The 14864-nt window shown below is 43.2% G+C and overlaps 1 protein-coding gene across 1 annotated transcript in view; it reads left to right on the top strand.

The window, feature by feature from the left end:
- The window catches only part of PGM5 (phosphoglucomutase 5), a 191140-nt gene that overhangs the window by 151664 nt on the left and 24612 nt on the right, over positions 1-14864 (top strand). The window contains exon 10 of the mRNA XM_082656339.1: positions 3589-3723. Coding sequence (XP_082512465.1) covers positions 3589-3723 — 135 coding nt within the window. The remainder of the gene's footprint in view (positions 1-3588; positions 3724-14864) is intronic.

Raw genomic sequence — 14864 nt, 5'->3', positions numbered from 1 at the left:
TTATTTATTTTTTAAACATCTTTATTGGAGTATAATTGCTTTACAATGTTGTGTTAGTTTCTGCTGTATAACAAAGTGAATCAGCCATATGCACATGTATATCCCCATATCCCTTCCCTCTTGCATCTCCCTCCCACCCTCCCTATCCCACCCCTCTAGGTGGGCACAAAGCACTGGCTCATCTCCCTGTGCTATGTGGCTGCTTCCCACTAGCTATCTATTTTACATTTGGTAGTGTATATATGTCCATGCCACTCTCTCACTTCATCCCAGCTTCCCCTTCCCCTTCCCCATGTCCTCAAGTCCATTCTCTACGTCTGTGTCTTTATTCCTGTCCTACCCCTAGGTTCTTCAGAACCAATTTTTTGTTTTGAGATTCTATATATATGTGTTAGCAAACGGTATTTGTTTTTCTCCTTCTGACTTACTTCACTCCATATGACAGACTCTAGGTCCATCCAGCTCACTACAAATAACTCAATTTCATTTCTTTTTATGGCTGAGTAATATTCCATTGTATATATGTGCCACATCTTCTTTATCCATTCATCTGTCGATGGACACTTAGGTTGTTTCCATGGCCTGGCTATTGTAAATAGAGCTGCAGTGAACATTGTGGTACATGACTCTTTTTGAATTATGGTTTTCTCAGGGTATATGTCCAGTAGTGGGATTGCTGGGTCATGTGGTAGTTCTATTTTTAGTTTTTTAGGGAACCTCCGTACTGTCTCCATAGCGGCTGTATGAATTTACATTCCCACCAACAGTGCAAGAGGGTTCCCTTTTCTCCACACCCTCTCCAGCATTTATTTTTTCTAGAGTTTTTGATGATGGCCATTCTGACTGGTGTGAGATGATACCTCATTGTAGGTTTGATTCGCATTTCTCTGATGATTAGTGATGTTGAGCATTCTTTCATGTGTTTGTTGGCAATCTGTATATCTTCTTTGGAGAAATGTCTATTTAGGTCTTCTGCCCATTTCTGCATTGGGTTGTTTGTTTTTTACTATTGAGCTGCATGAACTGCTTGTATATTTTAGAGATTAATCCTTTGTGAGCTGCTTCATTTGTAAATATTTTCTTCCATTCTGAGGGCTGTCTTTTCATCTTGTTTATGGTCTCCTTTGCTGTGCAAAAGCTTCTAAGTTTCATTAGGTCCCATTTGTTTATTTTTGTTTTTATTTCCATTTCTCTACGAGGTGTGTCAAAAAGGATCTTGCTGTGATTTATGTCATAGAGTGTTCTGCCTGTGTTTTCCTCTAAGAGTTTTATAGTGTCTGGCCTTACATTTAGGTCTTTAATCCATTTTGAGTTTTTTTTTTTTACATTTTTTTTCTATTTATTTATTTACATCTTTATTGGAGTATAATTGCTTTACAATGGTGCCAGTTTCTGCTTTATAACAAAGTGAGTCAGTTATACACATACATATGTTCCCATATCTCTTCCCTCTTGCATCTCCCTCCCTCCCACCCTCCCTATCCCACCCCTCCAGGCAGTCACAAAGCACCGAGCTGATCTCCCTGTGCTATGCGGCTGCTTCCCACTAGCTATCTGTTTTACATTTGGTAGTGTATATATGTCCATGCCTCTCTCTCGCTTTGTTACAGCTCACCCTTCCCCCTCCCCATATCCTCAAGTCCATTCTCTAGTAGGTCTGTGTCTTTATTCCTGTCTTATCCCTAGGTTCTTCATGACATTTTTTTTTCTTAAATTCCATATATATGTGTTAGCATATGGTATTTGTCTTTCTCTTTCTGACTTACTTCACTCTGTATGACAGACTCTAGGTCTATCCACCTCATTACAAATAGCTCAATTTCGTTTCTTTTTATGGCTGAGTAATGTTCCGTTGTATATATGTGCCACATCTTCTTTATCCATTCATCTGATGATGGACACTTGGGTTGTTTCCATCTCCGGGCTATTGTAAATAGAGCTGCAATGAACATTTTGGTACATGACTCCTTTTGAATTATGGTTTTCTCAGGGTATATGCCCAGTAGTGGGATTGCTGGGTCATATGGTAGTTCTATTTGTAGCTTTTTAAGGAACCTCCATACTGTTCTCCACAGTGGCTGTATCAATTTACATTCCCACCAACAGTGTAAGAGGGTTCCCTTTTCTCCACACCCTCTCCAGCATTTATTGTTTCTAGATTTTTTGATGATGACCATTCTGACTGGTGTGAGATGATATCTCATGGTAGTTTTGATTTGCATTTCTCTAATAATTAATGATGTTGAGCATTCTTTCATGTGTTTGTTGGCAGTCTGTATATCTTCTTTGGAGAAATGTCTATTTAGGTCTTCTGCCCATTTTTGGATTGGGTTGTTTGTTTGTTTGTTATTGAGCTGCATGAACTGCTTATAAATTTTGGAGATTAATCCTTTGTCAGTTGCTTCATTTGCAAATATTTTCTCCCATTCTGAGGGTTATCTTTTCATCTTGTTTATGGTTTCCTTTGCTGTGCAAAAGCTTTGAAATTTCATTAGGTCTCATTTGTTTATTTTTGTTTTTATTTCCATTTCTCTAGGAGGTGGGTCAAAAAGGATCTTGCTGTGATTTGTGTCATAGAGTGTTCTGCCTATGTTTTCCTCTACGAGTTTGATAGTTTCTGGCCTTACATTTAGGTCTTTAATCCATCTTGAGCTTACTTTTGTGTATGGTGTTAGGGAGTGATCTAATCTCATACTTTGACATGTACCTGTCCAGTTTTCCCAGCACCACTTATTGAAGAGGCTGTCCTTTCTCCACTGTACTTTCCTGCCTCCTTTATCAAAGATAAGGTGACCATATGTGCGTGGGTTTATCTCTGGGCTTTCTATCCTGTTCCATTGATCTATCTTTCTGTTTTTGTGCCAGTACCATACTGTCTTTGATTACTGTAGCTTTGTAGTATAGTCTGAAGTCAGGGAGCCTGATTCCTCCAGCTCCGTTTTTCGTTCTCAAGATTGCTTTGGCTATTCGGGATCTTTTGTGTTTCCATACAAATTGTGAACTTTTTTGTTCTAGTTCTGTGAAAAATGCCAGTGGTAGTTTGATAGGGATTGCATTGAATCTGTAGATTGCTTTGGGTAGTATAGTCATTTTCACAATGTTGATTCTTCCAATCCAAGAGCATAGTATATATCTCCATCTGTTTGTATCATCTTTCATTTCTTTCATCAATGTCTTACAGTTTTCTGCATACAGGTCTTTTGTCTCATTACGTAGGTTTATTCCTAGGTATTACCCCAGGGACATTTATTAAATATCACCCCATCCTTGTTACCTTTACCGCTTTCTGATTTCTGCATCACCAGACCAAGGGATCTTGAGCATCTGTTCATAGTTTTGCTCCTAACCCTCCCCCAACATGAACCAGAAGGCAACAGAAATAGAATAGAGACAAATAGATAACCTTAAGTAACTTCTAGGTTTACCTCACTGTCCTGTTTGGTGCATGTAGAGAGCCAATTACAAACTGTCACAATGCCGAGCATCTTTGGACGATAAGAATACACTAATCTCCAAGGTCGGTATTCGTCATTTTTAGCTGTGTATTCATTTGTTCACTGATCCATCCTTTGATATTCTTGCTCTTAGGGCCTGAGGATCATTTTCTCAGATGCATCTCGGCTCATCTTCCGGCTCAGTTCCTCCAGTGGTGTGCGGGCCACCATCAGACTGTATGCAGAAAGCTATGAGAGGGATCCCAGTGGTCATGACCAGGAGCCCCAGGTACCTGAACGGAGCTGTGCTCTCAGCACTGTGTGTCTTACTGCTCCTGGAAAACTTAAGGAGCTTTAGTGGGGGTGATTTTACTTTCTGGAGAGGTGTATTGATAGCTCCAGCTATCAGGGACAAACTGCGGGTGACTCTAAGCAGATTTAACTCATTTATTGCAGTGTTTGAAACAGAAAAATTGCTCTCAAGCATCTGTGAGTTTAGACCAGCATTTCTGAAACCACTTGCCTCTCTTGACTGTTCTGCAGTTTGTTGATTGTGGTAACCTAAAGAGAGGCACCTTGTATACACCAGTTAAGGAAATTTTGAGTTAGAGTCAAGCGGGTCAAACTCTTCAGAGCCTTGTCTATACTCATGTAAATGATGGGTTCCCAAGTGTTCGGAAAACTCTGGGTTGGACCATGTCTGTCAGGTGCCACTATAGATGCTACCCAGGGCTTCCTCTCTGAGGTTGCTGCGTGGCCCACTGTGAGAGGAGGGGCCATGGCTGGTCTGAATTTAAAGTGAAGGGAGGACGCTGACACAGCTGGGCTGGGCTGTGTATGGCAGAGCCCCCTCAAGTTGTCAGCACAGAGCTAATTAAAAACTCACTTAGAAAAGCAACAGCACAACCATATCCTCACCCCCGTATTTGTTAAAACTCCCGGCAACATTACTGAATACCAGAAAGTACCCATTATAATGTTGGGCACTTCCATCTACACTGCTAGCTGCCCCTCCCTGCCTTGGTCTCTAGTTCAGCCTGGGTTTTGAGGCAGAGTCCTTGAGCAAATGGTTCCTTGAGATGAAACCATTGGTTCCATCTGCAATGCTTCTTTTGTGGAGAAGTAGAGAAGCAAAGAAAAACTCACTGCTTCTCAGTGTAGAGTTGCCCAGGATTTTCAGGTATAATTTGCCAAAGTTGCGCCATGGATGGAATAAGATACCAGGGAGGGTTATCTTTCTTTGTAAGTAATTTAGTGGTTTTTGGTTTTGTTTTTAATGGTGTCTTTCTTTGGAGGGTCTCAAAGAACTTGATGAAAATGGTACCATAGAACCTTACACCTGACTCTGTAACCAGTGGATCTATCTGGAGTAAAATTACCCCAGATGGGGAAGAAGAGGCCTGGGAGGCCTCTGTTGTCAGGGTCACTGAGAGTGTGAAGGGGCAGAGCACGAAGCCAGCATTGAGACTTTGGCCTTTCCTTCTCAGGATCCCAGGCTCTCCACGCAGGGATGTGCCACGCTCTGCCAGCATAATTTGTTACTGAGTATATTTCACCCCAGATAGTACCAAATCATGCGAGAATTGGAGGCTAACACTGTCTTTCCATATAAATCTCTTCTACATCTCATGTTGGGAAGTGAGATTAAAGCAAGGGCCTGAAAGTCCAGAGCTACGTACAGGGTGAGGAATGATATTCCTGGCCTCACCAACTCTGACTCACTCTGACTCGAGGCTATTTTTTCCTCAACATTCCTTTCCCTATTTGCACGGGGTAAGTGGTTATGATGTTTTCTTATTTTTATTTACCTTTGCACTAACTGCAGAAGTATGTCCAAGCCATTAGACACATGTAAAAATACCCTATACACATATGAGTCTCTCTCTGAGGTGGTCCCCAAAGGCCAAGTGGTACCACTTTGTTTTTAAGGTTTACTATGAAGTTGAAACCCACCACAGGTCTGCTGCTAGAAGGTTGTGTGGTAAGTATATACGTCAAAGAAACCATAAGTAGTGCTGGTTATAATCGCCATTGCTGTGTATTTCCCATCCTGTTGGTTAAAGTTTGCCACTTTGAATGGTTGGGAAATCCCTTCACTGATAGGGCTCTTCTTCTGATAGCTGGTATTCCTTCCCTTTGTAACCCTAAGTGAGGGTTTTGCCGGACATAGCTAGGTGGGCCTCAGAATATTTAGCTTATGATCTAGCTAAAAATTTTAGATGAAAATAGAACACCTTGTTCAAAGACCAGACATCACTGGCTCATCATCTTAAGCCGTACTGTGTAATATATTTCAGTCAAGATACAATTTAGAGTAAGATTTTAAAAGGCATCTAAACCCCTAAGGAAGAGGAAGCAGCATCTCTCAATAGGCCCACCTGTCTCAATTACTGCTGAACTGTCCCTAGGCATCTAAGTTTAACCACTGGGGGGCCTCCTTCCAGCACTGCTTTCCAGGACCACCTGCTTCTGCCTTCCAAGAGCTCTGGAAGGAAAAGCCTGCAGTTAACTGTTAACAGAGATCAAAGATAAGGCCTTCTGCTCAAGCTGCTAATATTATTATTGGTCCGGGGCCTGGCAGGGCAACACCAGCGTGTGGTGCTTTCTTAGCTACAGAGACCTCTTCCACCTTTTTATTTTTTTTTAATTAATTAATTAACTTATATTTGGCTGTGTTGGGTCTTCGTTGCTGTGCGCGGGCTTTCTCTAGTTGCTGCGAGCAGGGGCTACTTTTTGTTGCGGTGCGCGGGCTTCTCATTGCGGTGGCTTCTCTTGTTGCAGAGCACGAGCTCTAGGCACGCGGGCTCAGTGGTTGTGGCTCACTGGCTCTAGAGCGCAGGCTCAGTAGTTGTGGTGCACGGGCTTAGTTGCTCTGCGGCATGTGGCATCTTCCCGGACCAGGGCTCGAACCCGTGTCCCCTGCATTGGCAGGCGGATTCTCAACCACTGCGCCACCAGGGAAGTCCCTCTTCCACCTTTTTAGCTTGTTCTGACTCAGAGCCCAGAAAGCAGAGAACAGATCCCCCCCCACACACACACTCCCACTTGCACTCAGAAGCCCATAAAAGTACGTCTCTGGTCTATAGAGATTCCATTGATAATCTTATTCTAATGCCACAGGTATTTTTGGATGTTTTACCCATGCTAACAAGTTATTTAACAAGAAGACTCCCTTATTACTGTCATTTAACAAGAGTTCCCTTTAACTAGCTTATCAGCATCTGGCTCTTCTACTTTGCACATGGATAGTTTCTTTTCCAGACATTTTAGACACATGTGAACAGAACGTGTTTTAAACATTTATACTGTGGTTGCCTTGTGGAAGTATTCATAGCTATCCTAGTGATGCAACTAGGAAAACTTGTGATACAATCTATATGCACGTAAGTCTCTACTCCTGAGTGTAGATTTTCCATTTGAGTCCTTTTGTCTAACAGTGATTATGCTATTTGTCTTAAGCTGATGTAAAATAATTTCTTATCTACATCAGAAAGTATTTTTTAAAAAATTCTGTTCATGTGCACCTAAGAATTGGTGGCAAGGGGAGGAAGCGGGGGGAGGGCTCTGATGAGTTGCAGAGGTGCTTGCCTTGCCCTTACCCTGTGTCCTTGGTAAATTAGGAAGGAAAGCTTCCAAGGCCTATTTCTTGGAGATGACACAGTTTTCAAAATACAAGCTTACTTTAATTTTACTGGCAATCAGTAGGCCTTCCATGAGCCCTCACACCAGCTGGGAATAATTTGGAAAAAGGGATGAGCCAAAAGAATTTAAATTCACAGGTAACCAGAAACAGTCCAGTTATTTCCATTTTCTTTCCCACCAAGCTTATTAGCAGGACCGCTAAATTCACTTTTTCTTCACCTTCTTTCCTTGTCCCTTTGAGCCTGAGGGTGGAATAGCTAATAAACAATAAAAGATCCAAAAGGAAAAGGAAGGAGAAGTTTAGCTAAGGCCTGCTAATCAGCAGTTGACTTTGGAACTATAATTGCAGATTGTAACCGCGCTCCACCCCATCCAGCCCCTGGAAGGAGACTGATCTTCTCTAACCCTCCTTACAAATTGAGGGAATTTATGTATGTATTTCTGATAAGCTGTACATACAACACCTTAAAAACTAATATCTAAGCACCAGAAGTCTCTCTACACTGGATTCCTCTGTCAAACCAAAGGCCATCTGGTGTTTTGTCCTAGCTGTTCTTATTTTGACTTTATAATCCAGCAATATAAAGCCCAGAGCCCTTTTGTACTATGCTGGGAGAGCATATAATTTATCTTCTAAACCACGGTACTTCTGAGAGTGAAAGGGGGCACTGATCCCAGATAAACAGCTGGTTACTCTAGCTACACACCTTCTTGCTCTCTGAGATCTGCACACCTCTTTAGAGATGGGTTTCTGAGAGCGTCAGCAATATAAACCCAGTAGTACAGAGAGAGCAGGCCAGGAGGGGAAGAGTTAGATCAGTGGTTCTAACCCGGACTGCACATCAGAACCGTTTGGCGGCCTTGGTGAGGATAACACGCCTGGGCCCACTCTCGGAGATTGACTTTAATTATTCCGCCTGGACTTATAGTTTTAAAAAGCTACCCAGATGATTCTGATTAGCCGAGTGCGTCTCAGACTTTAAGGTATATATGAATCACCTGGAGATCTTATCAAGGTGATGATTCTGACTCAGGTTTGGGGAAGCCTGGAGAGTCTGCATTTCTAACAAGACCCAAGGCATATTGTGCTGCTGGTACAGGGGCCGCACTTGAACAGCTAAGAGTTAGATGAACTGTGAAGCCCTAGAAACAGGACCTTGAAAAAAAAATTTTAAGGGGGAAATTTGATTTTTATTTAGATATTTTTTCCATTTTCAGAATTAAACTTTTTTTTTAAAAAATTAAAGTATATTTGATCGACCTTGAAATCTTTAAAATGGTCGAAGGGGCAACACCTGTTTTTAGTGCCCTTGCAGGCATGGGCCACTGTCCTCTAGACTTCCCAGTTGCCTGGTGGACTCCACGTGAATGTCTTGTAGGTCTTTCCAACTTGACGCCTGCCAGTGCTCTGCTCCCCTCCCCCACCAAACCCTGCTTCTTTCAGTGTCTTCTTCATCTCAGTAAGTGGCAGTTTCATCCTGCCAGTAGGTTCGGCCAGAAATCTAAGATTCATCCTTGACTCCTTTCTTTCTCTCCTACCCCACATCCAAGGGCAAATCCTATCAACTTGACCTTCAGAACACAACCAGAGCCTGACCCCGACTTACCATCCCCACCATTGCTACCCTGGGCCAAACTACTGTCCTCTCTAGACGATTGCGGTGCTCTCCTCACTGGCCTCCTTCCTTCCAGTCTTGCCCACTCCCTTGCCCACACCCTAGTCTCAGCACAGCAACCAGAATACTTTTTTAAAAACATGTTAGATCACCTCATGACTCTGAAATCCTCCAGTGGGTCCCCAGCTCACTCAGAGAAGAGCCGAAACCCTTCCTGTGGTCTCAGACGCAACTGAAAATGGCCCCTTTTCTCCCTCTGACTTCACCTCCTACCTCTCATCCTGTTTCTCTCTCCACTGCAGCCATTGTTTGGTGAACATGCCAAGAATACTCTGCCTCATGGCACTTAACAGTGGCTGTTCCCTCTGCCTGGAATGCTTTTCCCTCTGATATCTGCATGGCCTTCCCCCTCACTCCTCAATGAGGGTTACCCTGGCCACTCTACATAAAATAGCCCTCATACCCAAGTGCGACTTAGCTCCCTTGCCCTGCTTTACTTTTCTCCATAGTACATAGTCCCGTCACATATATATTTACTTGTTTGTTTTATTGTCTGTCTCCACCCAGTAGAATAAAACACCAGGAGGCCAGCGCTTAGTTTTTTTTCACTGTATCCCTAATGCACAGAATGCCACCTGGCATACGGTAAATGTCCAGTACAATTTTGCCAAATGAACGAAAATACAGACAGTCCCCGACTTATCATGGTTCAACTTGATTTTTCTACTTTTTGATGGTGCGAAAGTAATAAGCATTCAGTAGAAACCGTACTTCTAATTTTGATCTTTTCCTGGGTTAGCGATATGTGGTCCCATACTCTCTGGTGATGCTGGACAGCAGCACTGAGCCACAGCTCCCGGTCAGCCACACAATCTCAAAGGAAAACAATCAATGGATACACTTACAACCACTCTGTATCCCTACAACCGTTCTGATTTTCACTTCAGTACAGTATTCAATAAATTACATGAGCCATTCAACACTTTATTATAAAATAGTCTTTGTGTTAGATGAATTTGCCCCACTGTAAGCTAATGTAAGTGTTCTGAGCACGTTTAAGGTAGGCTAGGCTAAGCTAAGGTGTTCCGTATGTTAGGTGTGTTAAATGCATTTCTGACTTACGGTATTTTCAGCTTAAGATGGGTTTATCAGGAGGTTACCCATCGTAAATCAAGGAAGATCTGTATTCAGTGTTAATTGCTTTGCAATATCTCACGCTGATTATATCACACAGGAAACTGTACTCAGTATGAACCTTGGTGCTACCATCAGGTTTTCTTCTGTGATTGAGGGTTTGAATAAAACCAGTTGTCATTTTTAAGGTCTACAATGTGCCAGGCACCATTCTACATATTGGGTTGGCCCAAAGGGCAAAACATTGTATGGAAAAACCCAGACCCACTTTTTGGCCAACCCAGTATTTTAGATGTATCCAATATTTTATTATTGGTTCCAGTGGCCCCCAGAGTGGAATTATCGTCCCGCTTTTGCAAGTGAGTAAACTGAGTCAGGGAACATTCAGTCCCACGGATCAGGTAAGGTCTGGATTGGAGATTCATACTAGGTCTTAATAAAACCCATGTTTTGAGGTCCTGAGGAGGTCCTGAGGAGAGAGAATTTCTTCTTACCTGTGCTTGAACCCAAGGTTGCACCTGGAGCCTCGGTTCAGTGTTACTGAGAGACTTTTTTCTCACACCAACAACCAATTCTCTGATTCTTAGCCACCAACGGGGTGTCTAACAGTTCAATTCAGTTGAGATTAACTACGTTGAGTTAGCCCAGACCCACAGGTTAAGGGCTCAGTCCCACAAGATTGCCCCCACTTCAGACACTAGCTGCAAATGGGCACCCAGGCTCCCCACATTTCCACCCATTTGACTACAAATTCAGGGGTTCCCATGATTTCCCCCTTAGCCTTGATAATTTGCTAGAATGACTCACAGAACCCAGAAAAGCACTTTACTTACTCTCAGTGATTTTTTATAGAGGATGCAACTCGAGGACAGCCCAATGGAAGAGACAGGGCAAGGTACACAGGGAAGGGTGTTCAGAGTTCCACGCCTTCTTCTGGTATGCTGCTGCCGGAGCGCCCTGAGGTCTTCGCCAGCTTAGAAGCTCTTTGAACCCTGTTGTTTAGGAGTTTTTGGAGGTTTCATTACCTAGGCACAATTGATTAAATCACTGAGTGTTCCTGATTGAACTCAGTCTCCAGCCCCTCCCCCTTCCTGGGACATGGGGGTTGGGTGGAGGGTTCCAATCCTCTCATCACCTGGTTGGTTCCTTGGGCTACAGTCCTCATCCTGATGCTGTCTGGGCTCTCACCAAGAGTCACTTCCTTAACATAAACTCAGGTATGGTTGAAACGGGCTTATTATGGCTTGACACTCCTGTCACTCAGGAAATTCAAAGGATTTTGGAAGTTCTGTGCCAGGGACAAAGACCGAATCTATTGTTTATTATACTGCACGTACAAATGTTGATAACGGTGAGTGCTTTGAGAACAACCAGTTTTCTCCTCCTTAATTTGAATTAGCAATGAATAGGTTATTAAAAATTATTAAAAGAATAATGTTATAAATACATACCAGTTATGTTTTATAGCTAATAGGGATCTAAAGTAAGTGGTTAAAAAGTTGGAGAATAAAGTTAGATATTGAAATAATGGGCGTGTTGTGGAAAACTTGGAAATAGAATGGAATTCAGAAGTGACACATAGGGCTTCCCTGGTGGCGCAGTGGTTGAGAGTCTGCCTGCCGATGCAGGAGACACGGGTTCATGCCCTGGTCCGGGAAGATACCACATGCCGCAGAGCGGCTGGGCCCGTGAGCCGTGGCCGCTGAGCCTGCGCGTCCAGAGCCTGTGCTCCGCAACGGGGGAGGCCACAACAGTGAGAGGCCCGCGTACTGCAAAAAAAAAAAAAAGAAGTGACACATAAATGGACATTAACTTAGGCATTCAATTTTCATAACAAGATGAAAAAATATATATGTATATGTATGTATACATATGTGTGTGTTTATGTATGTATGTGTTTGTATATTTATATACATATACACACATATACACATGGTTTTGGAATCATACTACATAAATATATATCAAAAACAGTATGTCGTATTCAAAAAGAAAACCAGCACACAGATGTATTAATAGCCATACGTGCAAGGAAAACCATGAAATACTTCATTTTTCTCCTCAGAGTTTAGTCTGTATTGCTGTAGTTTGGAGGTATGGGGGAGGGTGGAGTGATGCAGAGAGAGTTGAGAAGAGCAGCACGTGGTTAAAGGGTTGGGATGTAAACTCTATGGCCAAGTTGCAGAGCTGGCTCATTTTGCTTGAAAGAGAGGCGTGACCTGGAGGTCTTCAGGAATTTAAAGAATAATGTGATGCAGAGAAAGATGACCAGCTGTTCTCTATAACTGATGAATATGTAATTTGAGGAAATAAATTCAAGCTGAACTGGAAGTGATTCAGATTGCCTGTTAGAACAATTTCCCAACTTAAGATGGCTGGTTTGTGCTTTTCTAGAAGTCTCCATGACCACAAAGATTCAAATAATTTTTAAATATGGGCAAGGGTGGAAGGAACAGAGAAAGGTAACATTTCAACGTATTCTTCAGCCTAAAAATTTTGGTTCTGTGATTATTACTTTTTAAAAAAGAAAGAAAAGAAACAAATTCTGGTGAGGTGGGTTAGATTTCCCTCTAGTGGCCTAGAAAGGAATTTAGTACAACTGTTTTCACCAATCAGAGTCACTTGGAGCCGAATTAAAATTGAGAAAGAAGCAAACATGTATGGGTTTTCTTTATTTCTACTCATTTAGGTGAATTGCCCATTAAAAAAAAGACAGGGCAAACGGTCCTTATTTTTCTCACTTGGATATTGAAATCTGGACTCACGCTCTGCTATTACTGCGGATTGTTTTCCCTGGAACTGAGGGACCTTTCCTGGGATGGTCATCTGATGGGGTGTGATAAACTCCCTTGGGCTTGGAATTTGGCAGGTGTTTTGAAGGGGCTAGTGACTGTCGCAATCCAGGGCTGTTTAGGGTTTTGACGACAATGCGCCTTTCCCTCGGCCTCTGCTGGGATCACAACTCCCTTTAAGGTACGGAGTGTGTGCTGGCTTGGGGCAGAGACTCACCCTGTCCCCCCACACAGTGGACATTCAGGGACTTGTGGGAAAGCGTGTGCCTTGATGACAGCTGGCTGTCACTCATGTCAATCCCACAAATAGGGCCCATCTTAAATCCTCCTTTTTTTGCAGTATATGCAAAAAAGACCCTTGCTCCAAATCTTGTCAGACTGTCTTGATATTGCTAATTTATCCCAAGAACCTAGTGGTCTTAAGAAGTAGATCAGCTAAAAGTCATGCCTTGATCCTGGCTCTGGGTCAATTTTGAATTAAGGTTTACAGACCCAAAGCTCCGAAAACAAATTAGATTTCCTCTCCCCACGTCCCCACGTGTCATTCAAAATAAAAACAAAATCAGCTTTAAAAATAAAGGTAAGGAAATCTAACAAAACCTTGGTATTTTTTTTCCTTACGAGGCTATTTATTTCGGCGCTTCTGCGTTATTGTGCCCAAAGCATACTTAACCAGCTGTTGGTTAACCTGGAGTCTTGCTGGATCTTGTTTACTCAGCCTGAAAAGGGAGCATGAATGAATTTGCCTTGGTCACACAAGTACAGAGGGTCACTGGCCATAACTCCTCTCGCCAGGTGAATGGGCTTGACAAGCTGTGGCCGGCACAATCTGGCTTTCCCAGCATCCTCTTTGTTCCAGCTCAGACGCACAGCACAACCAAGTTTCCATGCCTTTCAGCAGAAAGCTACTGAAGGCTCATAGGCTGGTGGTGATTCAGGCTTTCTTTGAATCAGTGCCCTTCTTTGGTGGAGAGTAAATCCTTTGCTTTACTCATAAGTTAAGAGTGTACCTTGGCAAATAAACACTGATGGTGAACCTTGAGATTGCCTGTGACATTCAGAAGAAGGCTCAGGACGAGACCATGCATTGAAGCAGCCTGAGAAGGAGGCGGCATTGTCTGGCTTCCCCACCACGGTCACGCTTTTTTCCCATGATGAACGCGGGGTCTGGGCAGTAGAGGTGAGGAATGTGGCTGTTTTTAGCTCTCCTGTCTGCTCTTGGCTGATTTTAAGTTTGATGCCCTAATCCCCAAAAGAGAAACCCTATTCAAGATGCAGGTTGGGGGGGGGGGTTCCGCATCCTTTGTTTTCGCTTCCCAGGAAAGTTGAGAGGTATGACGCAAACTTCGGGAGAGCGGGAGAGCAGCATATCAATAGCAGAATACTTCAGCCTTAGGCAGGAGGGAAAACAACGAAAGGTTTATGAAACTCTTGTTGTACTGTTTTTTGTTTTTTAGGGGAGGAGCGGGTGGTTGGTTGCTTGGTTTCATTTCCGAGCACCTTTGTTGGTAGAAGTCATCATGTAAGGCATTGTTTGGTAGGTATTCGAAACTTAATTATAGGGGCATGGGAGGTAGATGAGGCTATAAGAGTGTTTTAAAATGTAGGTTTTATTATTATTGCGGTATGGTGAGGCCAGTAGGTGAGGAGAGGATTGTCATTGAAAAGGTAGCTTGTTACTCACCATTCCCAAGAGGTGAGACAAGTCACTCCGTGCACTGCCACAGGGAGGGGGAGGAACCAGGGTTGGTTATGAGGCAGGAGGAATAGGGCGAAATGTAGCTAAGAGCTTTTATTGTGGTTTCCATGGAAAGGAAGAAGGGAGGGAGGGTTCGTAGGCTTAGGATTAGCTAGTTTGAACAATTTCAGCAGGCTCTGGGGCATAGGGCTTCCTACGTTCCTAGTTGTCGGGTACTGGGCCCTGGGGTGATTAGGGCAGGTGGCTAGTGGTCTGAGTGTGAGAGCCCAACAAAGCAGGTGGTTGGGGAGTGAGCTCTAATTATAGAAGAGGGGGCCCCCAGGAGAGCTCTCTGCTCTCTCTAGAAATTAGCTAATCCTGAAGGAACTGTCCTTTCCAGTGTCAGCAAGGTCCCAAATGTCAAAGCATCAGAATGGAGACATGCTTAATACAAAGAGGAAGAAAACACAGTGACTTTTTCAGGGGAATAAAACTGTGGAGGCACCAAGATTTTGCTTTTTTCATATACCATTGAGGCCATGTGGCCCACATTGAGAGGCTGGGCTTT

The sequence above is a fragment of the Grampus griseus genome, assembly GCF_964374135.1.
Source record: "Grampus griseus genome assembly, chromosome: 6".
Taxonomy (NCBI): Eukaryota; Metazoa; Chordata; class Mammalia; order Artiodactyla; family Delphinidae; genus Grampus; species Grampus griseus.
Note: the sequence above shows the minus strand (reverse complement) of the source record. Positions and strands in the feature narration are given on the sequence as shown.